The 14841-nt window shown below is 44.7% G+C and overlaps 1 protein-coding gene across 2 annotated transcripts in view; it reads left to right on the forward strand.

Moving 5' to 3' along the window:
* The window catches only part of LOC106566275 (probable E3 ubiquitin-protein ligase makorin-2), a 55372-nt gene that overhangs the window by 28336 nt on the left and 12195 nt on the right, over window positions 1-14841 (forward strand). Inside the window, exons 4-8 of one of the 2 annotated variants that reach the window (XM_045692008.1) lie at window positions 3089-3408; window positions 3994-4199; window positions 4243-4251; window positions 4862-4970; window positions 11832-11978. In XM_045692008.1, coding sequence (XP_045547964.1) covers window positions 3089-3408; window positions 3994-4199; window positions 4243-4251; window positions 4862-4970; window positions 11832-11978 — 791 coding nt within the window. The remainder of the gene's footprint in view (window positions 1-3088; window positions 3409-3993; window positions 4200-4242; window positions 4252-4861; window positions 4971-11831; window positions 11979-14841) is intronic. The other variant, XM_045692009.1, reaches the window with a different exon arrangement.

Genomic DNA, 14841 nt, shown 5'->3' on the forward strand with positions numbered 1-14841 from the left:
TAGCGCCATCCATCATTCCTTCAATTCTGACCAGTTTCCCAGTCCCTGCCGATGAAAAACATCCCCACAGCATGATGCTGCAACTGCCATGCTTCACTGTGGGGATGGTGTTCTCGGGGTGATGAGAGGTGTTGGGTTTGCGCCAGACATAGCGTTTTCCTTGATGGCCAAAAAGCTCAATTTTAGTCTCATCTGACCAGAGTACCTTCTTCCATATGTTTGGGGAGTCTCCCACATGCCTTTTGGCAAACACCAAACGTGTTTGCTTATTTTTCTTCTTTAAGCAATGATTTTTTTTCTGGCCACACTTCCGTAAAGCCCAGCTCTGTGGAGTGTACAGCTTAAAGTGATCCAATGGACAGATACTCCAATCTCCCCTGTGGAACTTTGCAGCTCCTTCAGGGTTATCTTTGGTCTCTTTGTTGGCTCACTGATTAATGCCCTCCTTGCCTGGTCTGTGAGTTTTGGTGGGCGGCCCTCTCTTGGCAGGTTTGTTGTGGTGCCATATTCTTTCCATTTTCTAATAATGGTTTTAATGGTGCTCCGTGGGATGTTCAAAGTTTCTGATATTTTTTTATAACCCAACCCTGATCTGTACTTCTCCACAACTTTGTCCCTGACCTGTTTGGAGAGCTCCTTGGTCTTCATGGTGCCGCTTGCTTGGTGGTGTTGCAGACTCTGGGGCCTTTCAGAACGTGTGTGTGTGTATACACGGAGATCATGTGACACTTAGATTGCACACAGGTAGACTTTATTTAACTAATTCTGTGACTTCTGAAGGTAATTGGTTGCACCAGATCTTATTTAGGGGCTTCATAGTAAAGGGGTGAATACATATGCACGCACCACTTTTCCATTTTTAATACTTTTTTTGAAACAAGTAATATTTTTAATTTCACTTCACCAATTTGGACTATTTTGTGTATGTCCATTACATGAAATCCAAATAAAAATCAATTTAAATTACAGGATGTAATCAACAAAATAGGAAAAACGCCAAGGCAGATGAATATTTTTGCAAGGCCCTGTAGTGGAAAGCCTTCCCAGAAGAGTGGAGGCTGTTATAGCAGCAAAGGGGCGACCAACTCCATATTAATGCCCATGATTTTGGAATGAGATGTTTGACGAGCAGGTGTCCACATACTTCTGGTTATGTAGTGTACTTTCTGCTTGCATAATAATGTCAAAGATGACATTACACAGACATTCACATTTTCCCAAGACATGCTGAAAGATCTTATTTCTCCACTCCTGTTCCCGAGACATTAACATGTGTTGTATAATTTTGCAAAAGTTAATATTATACTAGTCTACATGTGAGAGGGTACCGTTGAAGTCGGGAGTTTACATACACCTCAGCCAAATACATTTAGTAAAAATTCCCTGTCTTAGGTCAGTTAGGATCACCACTTTATTTTAAGAATGTGAAACGTCAGAATAATAGTAGAGAGAATGATTTATTTCAGCTTTTATTTCTTTCATCACATTCCCAGTGGGTCAGAAGTTTACATACACTCAATTAGTATTTGGTAGCATTGCCATTAAATTGTTTATCTTGGGTCAAACATTTCAGGTAGCCTTCCACAAGCTTCCCACAATAGGTTGGGTGAATTTTGTCTCATTCCTCCTGACAGAGCTGGTGTAACTGAGTCAGGTTTGTAGGCCTCCTTGCTCGCACACGCTTTTTCAGTTCTGCCCACAAATTTTCAATAGAGTTGAGGTCAGGGCTTTGTGATGGCCTCTCCAATACCATGACTTTGTTGTCCTTAAGCCATTTTGCCACAACTTTGGAAGTATGCTTGAGGTCATTGTCCATTTGGAAGACCCATTTGCGACCAAGCTTTAACTTCCTGACTGATGTCTTGAGATGTTGCTTTAATATATCCACATAATTTTCCTCCCTCATGATGTCATCTATTTTGTGAAGTGCACCAGTCCCTCCTGCAGCAAAGCACCCCCACAACATGATGCTGCCACCCCATGCTTCACGGTTGGGGTGGTGTTCTTTGGCTTGCAAGCCTCCCCCTTTTTCCTCCAAACGTAACAATGGTCATTATGGCCAAACAGTACTATTTTTGTTTCATCTTGCCAGAGGACATTTTTCCAAAAAATACGATCTTTGTCCCCATGTGCAGTTGCAAACCGTAGTCTGACCTTTTTATGGTGGTTTTGGAGCAGTGGCTTCTTCCTTCCTGAGCGGCCTTTCAGGTTATGTCGATATAGGACTCGTTTTACTGTGGATATAGATACTTTTGTACCTGTTTCCTCCAGCATCTTCACAAGGTCCTTTGCTGTTGTTCTGGGATTGATTTGCACTTTTCGCACCAAAGTACGTTCATCTCTAGGAGACAGAACGCGTCTCCTTCCTGAGCGGTATGACGGCTGCATGGTCCCATGGTGTTTATACTTGCGTACTATTGTTTGTACAGATGAACGTGGTACCTTCAGGCGTTTTGAAAATTGCTCCCAAGGATGAACCAGACTTGTGGAGGTCTACAATTTATTTTCTGAGGTCTTGGCTGATTTCTTTTCTTTTGTCCATGATGTCAAGCAAAGAGGCACTGGGTTTGAAGGTAGGCCTTGAAATACATCCACAGGTACACCTCCAATTGACTCAAATGATGTCTATTAGCCTATCAGAAGCTTCTAAAGCCATGACATAATTTCTTTCAATTTTCCAATCTGTTTAAAGGCACAGTCAACTTAGTGTATGTAAACTTCTGACCCACTTGAATTGTGATACAGTGAATTATAAGTGAAATAATCTGTCTGTAAACAATTGTTGGAATAATGAGTTGTGTAATGCACAAAGTAGATGTCCTAACCGACTTGCCAAAACTATAGCTTGTTAACAAGAAATTTGTGGAGTGGTTGAAACACGAGTTTTAATGACTCCAACCTAAGTGTTTGTACATTTCTGACTTCAACTGTATAGTTGTGTCTCAGATTTAAATAAATAGTTTTAGTATGTAGTTTGTCACTAGGAGGTGTCCATGTGATGCAGCCAGTACTATGAATGGTGAATCCAGTATTCTGTGGCCTTGACTTCAGCTGTCTTTCACTCTCTGTTTGTGCCTGTGTGTTCCAGCCCTGGGGTGTGACAGTACAATGATGCCCTTCGGTGGGGGTGGCTCAGAGGCGGACTGTTGGACGGAGTACCATGACAACAGTGCCCATGCCAAACCTCCACACTCCTACCTGGATGCCATCAGGACCGGTCTGGAGTGTTCTGCCACGGCCGGCCCCTACCATGTCCCTGGCACCCAGCCACAGCTCTGTCCCTACGCCGCTGCAGGACAGTGTAACTACGGAAACACCTGTCCCTATCTCCACGGTGATATGTGTGACATCTGCCGTCTGCAGGTGCTCCACCCACACAACCCTGAGCAGAGGAGAGCTCACGAGAAGGTAGGACCCATATTTTAACCCTGACCCCCACATGACCCCGAGCAGAGCTCAGGAGAAGGTAGGACCCATACTTTAACCCTGACCCCCACATGACCCCGAGCAGAGCTCAGGAGAAGGTAGGACCCATACTTTAACCCTGACCCCCACATGACCCCGAGCAGAGCTCAGGAGAAGGTAGGACCCATACTTTAACCCTGACCCCCACATGACCCCGAGCAGAGCTCAGGAGGAGGTAGGACCCATACTTTAACCCTGACCCCCACATGACCCCGATCAGAGGAGAGCTCAGGAGGAGGTAGGACCCATACTTTAACCCTGACCCCCACATGACCCCGATCAGAGGAGAGCTCAGGAGGAGGTAGGACCCATACTTTAACCCTGACCCCCACATGACCCCGAGCAGAGCTCAGGAGAAGGTATGAGGCCATGTGGTTCTGTAGTCTCTAATTACACTGTCTGATGCATCTTTATGTTGATAGAAGTGTGTCCTATGTGGAGGACAATGGACAAGTCAAACAAAACTGTTGGCTGAAGATGATACTGTTTTGGATATTAATCAGTACATGTGTCGCCCTCCTCTGTCAGATGTGCATGTTGGTGTTTGAGGCGGACATGGAGAAGGCGTTTGCAGCGCAGCACAGCCAGGACAAGGTGTGTTCTATCTGTATGGAGGTGGTTTATGAGAAAACTGCTGCCTCGGAGAGACGCTTCGGGATCCTCTCTTCCTGCTGCCACACATACTGCCTCTCCTGCATCCGCCAGTGGCGCTGCGCCAAGCAGTTTGAGAACAAGTGAGTTGATAACTACTATAAACACCAAGCAGTTTGAAAACAAGATCATCAAGTGTTGATGGTTGCTAATATACTATGGTAGTAGAGCTTCTACATAATAGGGAGGATGTGGTAGTTGATTCACCACAGTAACCACCAGGGGGCTAATGTAAAGGCATAACCTCCACTGTTATTACTGTGTAATACTGTATCAGTTAATCATGTAACCCTGATCACGTTTCAGCAGGATGCCACTGTAGTGGCATTGTGGTACTCAGCAGTTATGAAGTAGCACAGAATCACTGGACATAGTATACAATGTTGTGGTTAGCCTTCCCTGTAGCTCAGTTGGTAGAGCATGGTGTTTGCAACACCAGGGTTGTGGGTTCGATTCCCACGGGGGGCCAGCACAGAAAAAAAAAAAAATGTATGAAATGTATGCATTCACTACTGTAAGTCGCTCTGGATAAGAGCGTCTGCTAAATGACTAAAATGTAAATGTAAATGGTTAACTGTCTGTCTGTCTGTGGTCAGGTCTTGTCCAGAGTGCAGGTCTTGTCCAGAGTGCAGAGTGGTGTCTGAGTTTGTCATCCCCAGTGGTTACTGGGTGGAGGACCAATGTTGTGGTTAACTGTGTACACAGGGATGTGGCTAACCGTGTGCCTCTCTCTCTCTCTCTCCAGGTCGTGTCCAGAGTGCAGAGTGGTGTCTGAGTTTGTCATCCCCAGTGGTTACTGGGTGGAGGACCAGGATGAGAAGAACAGACTGATAGAGGACTTCAAGTCTGGAGTCAGTGTGTGTGTGTGTGTGTGTGTGTGTGTGTGTGTGTGTGTGTGTGTCAGTCAAAAGTTTGGACACACCTACTCATTCCATTTACATTGCAGAATAACAGTGAAGACATCAAAACTATGAAATAACACATATGGAATCATGTAGTAACCCAACAAATATTTTATATTCGAGATTCTTCAAAGTAACCACCCTTTGCCTTGATGACAGCTTTGAACACTCTTGGCATTCTCTCAACCAGCTTCATGAGGTAGTCACCTGGAATGCATTTCAATTAACAGGTGTGCCTTGTTAATTTGTGGAATTTCTTTCCTTCTTAATGCGTTTGAGCCAATCAGTAGTGTTGTGACAAGGTAGGGGTGGTGGTATACAGAAGACAGCCCTATTTGGTTAAAGACCAAGTCCATATTATGGCAAGAACAGCTCAAATAAGCAAAGAGAAACGACAGTCCATCATTACTTTAAGACATGAAGGTCAGTCAATACGGAAAATGTCAAGAACTTTGAAATATTCTTCAAGTGCAGTCACAAAAACCATCAAGCATTATTATGATGAAAATGGCTCTCATGAGGACCGCCACAGGAAAGGAAGACCCAGAGTTACCTCTCCTGCAGAGGATAAGCTCATTAGAGTTAACATCACCTCAGATTGCAGCCCAAATAAATGCTTCACAGAGTTCAAGTAACAGACACATCTCAACAGCAACTGTGTGAATCAGGCATTATTGGTTGAATTGCTGCAAAGACACCACTACTAAAGGACACCAGGAAACACAAGCAATGGACATTTAGACCGGTTGAAATCTGTCCTTTGGTCTGATGAGTCCAAATCTGAGACTTTTGGTTCCAACCGTCGTGTCTTCGTGAGACACCGAGTAGGTGAACGGATGATCTCTACATGTGTGGTTCCCACCGTGAAGCATGGAGGAGGAGGTGTGATGGTGTGGGGATGCTTTGCTGGTGAGACTGTGATTTATTTAGAATTCAAGGCAAACTTAATCAGCATGCACAACAATACGCCTCCCATCTGGTTTGCGCTTAGTGGGACTTTCAACAGGACAATGACCGAAAACACACCTTTTTTTATGTGACCTTTATTTTAACTAGGCAAGTCAGTTAAGAACAAATTCTTATTTTCAATGATGGCCTAGGAACAGTGGGTTAACTGCCTTGTTCAGGGGCAGATGACAAATTTGTACCTTGTCAGCTCGGGGATTCGATCTTGCAACCTTTCAGTTACTAGTCCAATGCTCTAACCACAAGGCTACGCTGCTGCCCAAGGGATATTTGACCAAGGATGGATTGCTGCATCAGATGACCTATCCTCCAAAATCACCCAATCTCAACCCCAATCTGAGATGGTTTTGGATGAGTTGGACTGCAGAGTGAAGGAAAAGCAACTAACAAGTGCTCAGCATATGTGGGAACTCCTTCAAGACCGCATTCCTCATGAAGCTGGTTGAGAAAATGCCAAGATTGTGCAAAGCTGTCATCAATGCAAAGGGTGTTTACTTTGAAGAATCTAAAATATGAAATATATTTTGATTTGTTTAATACCTTTTTGGTTACTACATGATTCCATGTGTGTAATTTCATCATGTCGATGTCTTCACTATTATTCTACAATGTAGAAAATACTAAAAATAAAGAAAACCCCTTGAATGAGTAGGTGTGTCCAAACTTTTGACTGGTACTGTATACATGACAAAACATATGTGAACACCTGCTTGTCAAATATCTCATTCCAGCATCTTTTGAGAAAATGTGAATGCGTGTGTGACGTCGAAGGTGTTCATCACTCGAAAGGAAACGCGTTTTTCACTGCTCCAGGGTCCAATGGCAGCGAGCTTTTCACCTCTCTAGCTGACGCTTGGCATTGCGTATGGTGATCTTAGGCTTGTTATGGAAACCCATTTCATGAAGCTCCCGATGAACAGTTCTTGTGCTTACGTTTCGTCCAGAGGCAGTTTGTAACTTGGTTGTAAGTTTTGCAACTGAGGACAGACGATTTTTACGCTGTGCATGCTTCAGCACTCAGCGGGACCCGTTCTGTGAGCTTGTATGGCCTACCACTTCGCGGCTTAACAGTTGATGCTCCTAGACGTTTCCACTTCACAATAACAGCACTTACAGTTAACTGGGGCAGCTCCAGCAGGGCAGAAATATGACGAACTGACTTGCTGGAAAAGTGGTATCCTATGATGGTGCCACGTTGAAAGTCACTGAGCTCTTCAGTAAGGCCGTTCTATTGCCAATGTTTTTCTATGGACATTGCATGGCTGTGTTAGCAACAGGTGTGGCTAAAAAAAAGCAGACTCCACTAATTTTAAGGGGTGTCCACATACTTTTGTATATATAGTGTACATAAACCCTAAGAACAGCCTCAGTTCATCAGGGCATGGACTACAAGGTGTCAAAGGCGTTACACAGGGATGCTGGCCCATGTTGACTCCAATGCTTCCCACAGTTGTGTCAAGTTGTCTGGATGTCCTTTGGGTGGGGGACCATTCTTGATACACACGGGAAACGGTTGAGCGTGAAAAAACCCAGGTGCTCCTGGCACCTACTACCATCCCCCGTTCAAAGGCACTTCAATCTTTTGTCTTGCCAATTCACCGTCTGAATAGCACACATGCGCAATCCATGTCTCAATTGTCTCTAGACTTAAAAAGAATTATTTGACCTGTCTCCTCCCCCTTCATCTACACCGGTTGAAGTGGATTGAACAGGTGACATCAATAAGGGATCATAGCTTCACCTGGATTCATCTGGTCGGTCTGTCATGGAAAGAGCAGATGTTCCTAATGTTTTGAACACTAACTACACATTAAGGATGAGAACAACAGTTAAGGTCTGCAGTCAGGTACAAGCTAATACTGTGTGTACTAACTACACAGCACACTGACCACAGCTCTATATGATAGACAGGAGGACTCTGACTACAGCTTTAGAACAGAAGAGATCTGTGGGCTGCTGACCTTTTACTGTGTCTCAAAGCAGAACAACATAATACCATCTAACCTCATAGTGGAACAACGTAATGCCAGCTAACCTCATAGTGGAACAACATAATGCCAGCTAACCTCATATTGGAACAACATAATACCAGCTAACCTCATAGTGGAACAACATAATGCCAGCTAACCTCATAGTGGAACAACATAATGCCAGCTAACCTCATAGTGGAACAACATAATGCCAGCTAACCTCATAGTGGAACAACGTAATGCCAGCTAACCTCATAGTGGAACAACATAATGCCAGCTAACCTCATAGTGGAACAACATAATGCCAGCTAACCTCATAGTGGAACAACATAATGCCAGCTAACCTCATAGTGGAACAACATAATGCCAGCTAACCTCATAGTGGAACAACATAATGCCAGCTAACCTCATAGTGGAACAGCGTAATACCAGCTAACCTCATAGTGGAACAACATAATGCCAGCTAACCTCATAGTGGAACAACATAATGCCAGCTAACCTCATAGTGGAACAACATAATGCCAGCTAACCTCATAGTGGAACAACATAATGCCAGCTAACCTCATAGTGGAACAACGTAATGCCAGCTAACCTCATAGTGGAACAACATAATGCCAGCTAACCTCATAGTGGAACAACATAATGCCAGCTAACCTCATAGTGGAACAACATAATGCCAGCTAACCTCATAGTGGAACAACATAATGCCAGCTAACCTCATAGTGGAACAACATAATGCCAGCTAACCTCATAGTGGAACAACATAATGCCAGCTAACCTCATAGTGGAACAGCGTAATACCAGCTAACCTCATAGTGGAACAACATAATGCCAGCTAACCTCATAGTGGAACAACATAATGCCAGCTAACCTCATAGTGGAACAACATAATGCCAGCTAACCTCATAGTGGAACAACATGAGGTTAAACAAACAAACACACCGCCTCAGTGTTAACAGTAGTCTTCCTACTAGGGCACACCACCTCAGTGTTAACAGTGGTCTTCCTATAGGACACACCACCTCAGTGTTAACAGTGGTCTTCCTACTAGGACACACCACCTCAGTGTTAACAGTGGTCTTCCTACTAGGACACCACCTCAGTGTTAACAGTGGTCTTCCTATAGGACACACCACCTCAGTGTTAACAGTGGTCTTCCTATAGGACACACCACCTCAGTGTTAACAGTGGTCTTCCTACTAGGACACACCACCTCAGTGTTAACAGTGGTCTTCCTATAGGACACACCGCCTCAGTGTTAACAGTGGTCTTCCTATAGGACACACCACCTCAGTGTTAACAGTGGTCTTCCTACTAGGATAACACCACCTCAGTGTTAACAGTAGTCTTCCTATAGGACACACCACCTCAGTGTTAACAGTGGTCTTCCTACTAGGACACACCGCCTCAGTGTTAACAGTGGTCTTCCTACTAGGACACACCACCTCAGTGTTAACAGTGGTCTTCCTACTAGGATAACACCGCCTCAGTGTTAACAGTGGTCTTCCTATAGGACACACCACCTCAGTGTTAACAGTGGTCTTCCTACTAGGATAACACCACCTCAGTGTTAACAGTGGTCTTCCTACTAGGACACACCACCTCAGTGTTAACAGTGGTCTTCCTACTAGGACACACCACCTCAGTGTTAACAGTGGTCTTCCTACTAGGACAACACCACCTCAGTGTTAACAGTGGTCTTCCTACTAGGATAACACCACCTCAGTGTTAACAGTAGTCTTCCTACTAGGACACACCACCTCAGTGTTAACAGTGGTCTTCCTACTAGGACACACCACCTCAGTGTTAACAGTGGTCTTCCTACTAGGACACACCACCTCAGTGTTAACAGTGGTCTTCCTACTAGGATAACACCACCTCAGTGTTAACAGTGGTCTTCCTACTAGGATAACACCACCTCAGTGTTAACAGTGGTCTTCCTATAGGACACACCGCCTCAGTGTTAACAGTGGTCTTCCTACTAGGACACACCACCTCAGTGTTAACAGTGGTCTTCCTATAGGACACACCGCCTCAGTGTTAACAGTGGTCTTCCTATAGGACACACCACCTCAGTGTTAACAGTGGTCTTCCTACTAGGATAACACCACCTCAGTGTTAACAGTAGTCTTCCTATAGGACACACCACCTCAGTGTTAACAGTGGTCTTCCTACTAGGACACACCGCCTCAGTGTTAACAGTGGTCTTCCTACTAGGACACACCACCTCAGTGTTAACAGTGGTCTTCCTACTAGGATAACACCGCCTCAGTGTTAACAGTGGTCTTCCTACTAGGACACACCACCTCAGTGTTAACAGTGGTCTTCCTACTAGGACACACCACCTCAGTGTTAACAGTGGTCTTCCTACTAGGACAACACCACCTCAGTGTTAACAGTGGTCTTCCTACTAGGATAACACCACCTCAGTGTTAACAGTAGTCTTCCTACTAGGACACACCACCTCAGTGTTAACAGTGGTCTTCCTACTAGGACACACCACCTCAGTGTTAACAGTGGTCTTCCTACTAGGACACACCACCTCAGTGTTAACAGTGGTCTTCCTACTAGGACACACCACCTCAGTGTTAACAGTGGTCTTCCTACTAGGATAACACCACCTCAGTGTTAACAGTGGTCTTCCTATAGGACACACCACCTCAGTGTTAACAGTGGTCTTCCTATAGGACACCACCTCAGTGTTAACAGTGGTCTTCCTACTAGGACACACCACCTCAGTGTTAACAGTGGTCTTCCTACTAGGATAACACCACCTCAGTGTTAACAGTGGTCTTCCTATAGGACACCACCTCAGTGTTAACAGTGGTCTTCCTACTAGGACACACCACCTCAGTGGTAACGGTGGTCTTCCTATAGGACACACCACCTCAGTGTTAACAGTGGTCTTCCTACTAGGACACACCACCTCAGTGTTAACAGTGGTCTTCCTACTAGGATAACACCACCTCAGTGTTAACAGTGGTCTTCCTATAGGACACACCACCTCAGTGTTAACAGTGGTCTTCCTACTAGGACACACCACCTCAGTGTTAACAGTGGTCTTCCTACTAGGATAACACCACCTCAGTGTTAACAGTGGTCTTCCTACTAGGATAACACCACCTCAGTGTTAACAGTGGTCTTCCTACTAGGATAACACCACCTCAGTGTTAACAGTAGTCTTCCTATAGGACACACCACCTCAGTGTTAACAGTGGTCTTCCTATAGGACACACCACCTCAGTGTTAACAGTGGTCTTCCTACTAGGACACACCACCTCAGTGTTAACAGTGGTCTTCCTACTAGGACACACCACCTCAGTGTTAACAGTGGTCTTCCTATAGGACACCACCTCAGTGTTAACAGTGGTCTTCCTACTAGGACACACCACCTCAGTGTTAACAGTGGTCTTCCTATAGGACACACCACCTCAGTGTTAACAGTGGTCTTCCTATAGGACACACCACCTCAGTGTTAACAGTGGTCTTCCTACTAGGATAACACCACCTCAGTGTTAACAGTGGTCTTCCTATAGGACACCACCTCAGTGTTAACAGTGGTCTTCCTATAGGACACACCACCTCAGTGGTAACAGTGGTCTTCCTACTAGGACACACCACCTCAGTGTTAACAGAGTAACTCTGGTTCATAGGCACATGATTACTGCTTACAATAGCTGTAGGATCAACAGAGGTATTCTGTGTCAATGCCCGTAGGATCATGTAAATGTGATGCAGCCTTATGATGACTCATTGTCAGAATGGTCGGGATTAACTGAGCTGGTCTTGGATCATTGAACAGTCAGTTAGCCATGTAAATACTTTGACCAGGGTGCTGGTCCCTAACTCTAACCCTGTCCTGTTGTCTTCCTTCTGTAGTAAGAAGGCGTGTAAGTACTTTGACCAGGGCCGGGGAACCTGTCCGTTTGGAGGGAAGTGTTTCTACATGCACGCTTACCCCGACGGAACACGGGCCGAGCCGGACAAACCTCGCAAGCAGCTGGGCTCTGAGGGGAACGTGAGGGTAAGACACCACTACTACTCTCATTACTCAATGACTCCTCTCTGACACCACTACTACTCTCATTACTCAATGACTCCTCTCTGACACCACTACTACTCTCATTACTCAATGACTCCTCTCTGACACCACTACTACTCTCATTACTCAATGACTCCTCTCTGACACCACTACTACTATCATTACTCAATGACTCCTCTCTGACACCACTACTACTCTCATTACTCAATGACTCCTCTCTGACACCACTACTAGTCTCACACCACTACTACTCTCATTACTCAATGACTCTCCTCTCCTCTGACACCACTACTACTATCATTACTTAATGACTCTGCTCTGACACCACTACTACTCTCATTACTCAATGACTCTTCTCTGACACCACTACTACTCTCATTACTTAATGACTCTTCTCTGACACCACTACTACTCTCATTACTCAATGACTCTGCTCTGACACCACCACTACTCTCATTACTCAATGACTCCTCTCTGACACCACCACTACTCTCATTACTCAATGACACTTCTCTGACACCACTACTACTCTCATTACTCAATGACTCTCCTCTGACACCACTACTACTCTCATTACTCAATGACTCCTCTCTGACACCACTACTACTCTCATTACTCAATGACTCTGCTCTGCTCTGACACCACTACTACTCTCATTACTCAATGACTCCTCTCTGACACCACTACTACTCTCATTACTCAATGACTCTGCTCTGACACCACCACTACTCTCATTACTCAATGACTCTGCTCTGACACCACTACTACTCTCATTACTTAATGACTCTGCTCTGACACCACTACTACTCTCATTACTTAATGACTCTTCTCTGACACCACTACTACTCTCATTACTCAATGACTCTGCTCTGACACCACCACTACTCTCATTACTCAATGACTCCTCTCTGACACCACCACTACTCTCATTACTCAATGACTCTTCTCTGACACCACTACTACTCTCATTACTCAATGACTCTCCTCTGACACCACTACTACTCTCATTACTCAATGACTCCTCTCTGACACCACTACTACTCTCATTACTCAATGACTCTCCTCTGACACCACTACTACTCTCATTACTCAATGACTCCTCTCTGACACCACTACTACTCTCATTACTCAATGACTCTGCTCTGACACCACTACTACTATCATTACTCAATGACTCTCCTCTGACACCACTACTACTCTCATTACTCAATGACTCCTCTCTGACACCACTACTACTCTCATTACTCAATGACTCTCCTCTTCTCTGACACCACTACTACTCTCATTACTCAATGACTCCTCTCTGACACCACCACTACTCTCATTACTCAATGACTCCTCTCTGACACCACTACTACTCTCATTACTCAATGACTCTTCTCTGACACCACTATCACCACTCGGTTCGATACTGAGACCAAAACAGTTGCGTTTCTGACTGTTTTTCTTTGGCAGTGAGACACACAATTTTAATTGGTCGCAAGGGTGCCAGTAAAAAATGTACCTGGTCATGTTCGTTTTTGGTTCACAATTAGCTTTTTTTATTATCATGATTTATTCAAACAGTAATGTTTAATTTACCCCCCAAAATAAGCCAGCATTCTGAAGAGGCAACAACGGCATGGGAATGCCCCTTTCTGTTTGTGTGTGTAGGGCCTATATGTCTACCACTGTGTAGCTGCTAGCAATGCTAACGATAGCACTAACAGTCTGAGTCAATCGAGTGGCCATTTGTTTTGAAAACTCAATCACAAGGCCGCCTGCAGACACACTGTAGCCGGCCTGTCCACAAGCTCATCTTCCCCTAAAGTACATTTGAATTAAATTGCCAAAATTATGTAGCCGAATTATCAGACTCCTGTCTATACAGACACAAATGTAATAATTCAGAATAGGCTACTATACCAGAAATAGGCTACTATTCCATGATTTGGCCACAGAGAATCATTAGCTTCTTTAAAAGGAATAAGCTATGGATTGTTTTAAATTGCATTGCCTACAGTCGGAAGGGCCCACAATTTGTTGAGTTGCGTCGGTCAGTAAAGAGGCCCAGCCAAGCATTTTACAATATTTCATCATAGTTTGGAAAGCAAATAGCTATTGCTGTAAAGAATGAGAAACACTGTCTTTTGCAGTTATTCAAATTCTAGAAAAAGTATTCGGAAAGTATTCAGACCCATTTACATAATATTCAATAATATTTACATAATATTCAGACCCTTTAGTCAGGACTTTGTTGAAACACCTTTGGCAGCGATTACATCCTTGAGTCTTCTTGGGTATGACGCTACAAGCTTGGCACACCTGTATTTGGGGAGTTTCTCCCATTCTTCTCTGCAGATCCTCTCAAGCTCTGTCAGGTTGGATGGGGAGTGTTGCTACCCAGCTAATTTCAGGTCTCTCCAGAGATGTTCAAGTCTGGGCTCTGGCTGGGTCACTCAAGGACATTGAGACTTGTCCCGAAGCCACACTCTTGGATTCATCAGACCAGAGAATCTTGTTTCTCATGGTCTGAGAGTCCTTTAGGGTGCCTTTTGGCAAACTCCAACTGGGATGATATGTGCCTTTTACTGAGGAGTGGCTTCCGTCTGGCCACTCTACCATAAAGACCTGATTGGTGGAGTGCTACAGAGATGGTTGTCCTTCTGGAAGGCTCTTCCATATCCACAGAGGAACTGTGGAGCTCTGTCAGAGTGACCATCAGGTTCTTGGTCACCTACCTGAGCAAGGTCCTTCTCCCCCGATTGCTCAGTTTGGCCGGGCGGCCAGCTCTAGGAAGAGTCTTGGTGGTTCCAAACTTCTTCCATTTAAGAATGATGGAGGCCACTGTGTTCTAGGGGGGACC

Source organism: Salmo salar, chromosome ssa12 (genome assembly GCF_905237065.1).
Source record: "Salmo salar chromosome ssa12, Ssal_v3.1, whole genome shotgun sequence".
Lineage (NCBI taxonomy): Eukaryota > Metazoa > Chordata > Actinopteri > Salmoniformes > Salmonidae > Salmo > Salmo salar.